The following is a 3,409-nucleotide window of genomic DNA, read 5'->3' as shown; positions in this document are numbered from 1 at the left end:
GGTCTCCACCATCCGGGAGAGGGCCACGCGGAAGTCCCGCAGGAGCCGGATGGTGTAGGAGTCCCCTTCCAGCACCATGAGGTCGCTGTCCACCAGGGAGACCGTCGCCCGCCAGCCGTCGTCTTGGGGGAACAAAGACAGGGGGGCCCCTTAGGAGGAAGCTCTGGGCAGACCCAGGGAGCCCCCCCCCACCTTCCGGCTCAAACACCTCCCCCCCATTCTGCAATCTGGGAGGGGTGTTCTGTGGGACTCTACAATGAGGGGACCGGGGCAGGCAAGCACTTGAAAATCAAAACCTTAGAAGCCTTTTGAGCCAGCAGTTGGTTTCCAGCGTGAGAAGTGGAGAGCATTGTCAGTCCATTAAAAGAAGGCTTTTAGCCAGATAGATAAGAATACTGAAATGCTGCTCCCTAATAGAGAGCTACCAGCCAGCAACGTGAATCAGAAAGCAAATGCCAGCCAATTCAAAGTAGGCCTGTTGCCGCAAAAAAATTATAAACTGGTTGCTACGGCTAGAAATTTAGTAACTGGCTTGCTCCTATTCAAGTACTTGCAATGGAACTGAAAGTAAATGTAACACCTACTCTAGTTAAAAATCGTAACAAAACTATTCCATTCAGCTTCATGTCTTTCTCCGCTCCATATAACTATGCTTTTTTCAGGAGAGTTTGACGAAGAAGACAACAAATAAGAAGCTATGCTGTTTTAAAAAAGAAACTAAGCTGAATCAAGAGGTTGACATCTTCCAACTTTATAAGACGTCTTACTCACGAGGAAGATTGGTGAAATGAGTGTAAAATGATGATTATGTTGGACTTTGCTTTGCCTATGCCTGAATTCTTTTACTATATTGTAAGATTAATAGCTTTACAAATTGACGCTCAAAGAATTATTAAGTGTGTCATTGCGAATTTTACCACAGTGGTTTTTGGTCTGTTGGCATGTATCTGCACACTGTGACCCCTTCTCTGGATTTTTTGACCACTGGAATCATGACAGAGGCGTGGTGAGCGTGGCCGCAAAATGGATGCTGAGGGAGGTGCAGGCGGCCACAAAATGGCTGCCATGGCCACACTTTTAAAGAATATGAAGAGCCCATCAAATCGCCAGTGGCCAATCGGAAGCTTCGCAGGACAAAAGCCCCACCCAGCCCTGCTCACATTTGGTAGGTGCAGGGAAAGGTGTTGGCAAGCAGGCATGATGGGGCCCCCTGTCTTAAAGCCTCCCCTGGTTGTAAATAAAAGCTCTCAAGCTGGTTGGAAGCAGCAGAACAGAGAAGGCGCACCTGCAAGACGAACACAACTGGCGGCCGGGGAGGAGCTTTCGGGAGTCATCTGAGGGCGTGAGCAGAGACTCCCGAAGAAAGCTCCTCCCCTGCCACAAATTTTGCTCGTCTTGCAGGTGAACCTGGATTCTGGCTCTTTCCTACGGCTACAGACAGACTAACACGGCCACCCATCTTGAACGGGTCAAAAGGTTGGACTGATTGAATGAGCAAGCATTAATAGACTGGTATGAACTGCCAACCTAGCAGTACCACTTCGGTGGGAAGGGAACAGCGTTCCGTGCGCCTTGGTGTTTAGTCATGCCAGCCACATGACCACGGAAACGTCTTCGGACAACGCTGGCTCTTCGGCTTGGAAACGGAGATGAGCACCGCAACCCTAGAGTCGGACTCGACTGGCTTTCGAGCAAGGGAACTTTTACCTTTAAATGAAGTTCCAGGCATCAAGCAACTCACTGGCCAAGCGGCCTCTTCCTGGTTGGCCACATTTTTCCAAGAGGGCTGAGGGGGAGTGTCATGGTCTGGGCTCTGCAACCAGAGGCCTAGTAGGCCCACGGAGCCTGAGTGGCCATGGGAGGAGGCCTGGCCTACAATTCCCAGAAGTCCCCGAGAGGCTTTGGCGCCAATTTTAGCCCATCACAGAGAAAGGGGACTCAGAACAAAAGAGGTGGTAGAGAAGGAGAGTTGTTCTTTTCTTCCAAGAGGGCAGGGCCAGAAGGAAGGCTGCTGCAGGGAAGAGACCCTCCTCCCGAGAGGAAGGGTGAGCAGACTCAGGCCCAACTGAGACAGTGAGCTAGGGACTGGGAGTCTAGTCGCGTTAGGGCATTTGGTCTCTTTTCTTTTCACCCCTTTACTGATGTTGTTCTTGCACCTTGTCTGTTTCCCATATTGGGCTGACTGACCTCCTGTAAAAATAAACCTTTTCCTCGTTGTTTACTCTGCCTGGTCCTCACACTTATTTCGACCAAACAAGGGAGGTCTGAAGGTCTTGGGAGGGTCCTCTAAAACCAGAGTGGTGGCAGCGTCAGGTGACACCCCACCTGAGCCGTGACAGGGAGTCTCTCACCTTTCACCCACCCAGGCAGGAAGGACAGTTCCCTGTCTCATCTCAGTCCCATGGCAAGCGCAGACTCGCACCTGCTGCCTGGCTGGGAGAAAGCTGCATTACACCTCCAAGCACCTCTTAGCGAAGGGAAAGGCAGACCCGTTTCCTCCGGGAAGGAAGGGAAAAGCTAGTTTGCTCCGCTGGCCTGAGGGGCAGGGACACAGTCCATCCTTGCAAGCTGGGAACCACGTCCCAACCCAGTGCTGGGGGAGTAAACGCAGCTGCCCTCCCTGGAGGGGAAAGACCAACCTCTCGCCCTTAGACTGGGCTTTGCTGACACTCTGAAGGCAGTGAGAGAGACAGACAGCCAAGAACTGGGGTGCACCCATTCAGGGCTGATGCCAAGGCCAGGGGGCAGTTCCGAGAGATGCCAAGCGGGCACCATGGTTTGCAGTGTTACACAAAAGCTTCCCTGGGCTGCTCAAAGGGAAGGCTGTCTGGAATTCCATGAGAGACAGCATACTGTTGTGCTCAGAGCACTGGGGGAGGGTCTGGTAGCACTGGATCCCCCCCCCATGTCACAGAAGCTCGCTGGGTGGTCTTGGGTCAGTCACACTCAGCTTGAACTACTAGATCAAGATCGGTAGCCATGTTAGTCGGTCTGTAGCAACAGAAAACAGCAAGAGTCCAGTAGCCAGTTTGGTGTAGTGGTTTAAGTGCGCATACTCTAATCTGGGAGAACCAGGTTTAGTTCCCCCACTCCTCCACTTGTAGCTGCTGGATGACCTTGGGCAAGCCATAGTTCTGGCACAGCTGTTCTTGGAAAAAGAGCAATTGCTGTCAGAGCTCTCTCAGCCCCACCTCCCTCACAGGGTGTCTGTTGTGGGGAGGGGAAGGGAAAGGAGATTGTAAGCCGCTCTGAGACTCCGAGTGACGGGTGGGGTATAAATCCAATCTCTTCTGCTAAAGATTAACAAAATCTATGGCAGGCGAGGAGCTTTTGTGTATTACTCACAAAAGTTGCTACCCAGTCACAATTTTTGTTCGTCCTTAAGGGGCTGCTGGACTCTTGCTCATTT

At 51.8% G+C, this 3,409-nt stretch overlaps 1 protein-coding gene across 1 annotated transcript in view; it reads right to left on the bottom strand.

Moving 5' to 3' along the window:
• The window catches only part of LOC107122837 (gastrula zinc finger protein XlCGF57.1-like), a gene marked incomplete at its 5' end in the record, with an annotated part of 40,041 nt that extends 39,919 nt beyond the window's left edge, over window positions 1-122 (bottom strand). The window contains one exon of the mRNA XM_015425976.1: window positions 10-122. Coding sequence (XP_015281462.1) covers window positions 10-122 — 113 coding nt within the window. The remainder of the gene's footprint in view (window positions 1-9) is intronic.
• Window positions 123-3,409: the final 3,287 nt, after the last annotated feature.

This window comes from Gekko japonicus, unplaced genomic scaffold (genome assembly GCF_001447785.1).
Source record: "Gekko japonicus isolate JY-2015 unplaced genomic scaffold, Gekko_japonicus_V1.1 scaffold3856, whole genome shotgun sequence".
Classification (NCBI taxonomy): Eukaryota; Metazoa; Chordata; class Lepidosauria; order Squamata; family Gekkonidae; genus Gekko; species Gekko japonicus.
The sequence above is the reverse complement of the archived record's forward strand: the minus strand, read 5'-3'. Positions and strand labels throughout refer to the sequence as shown.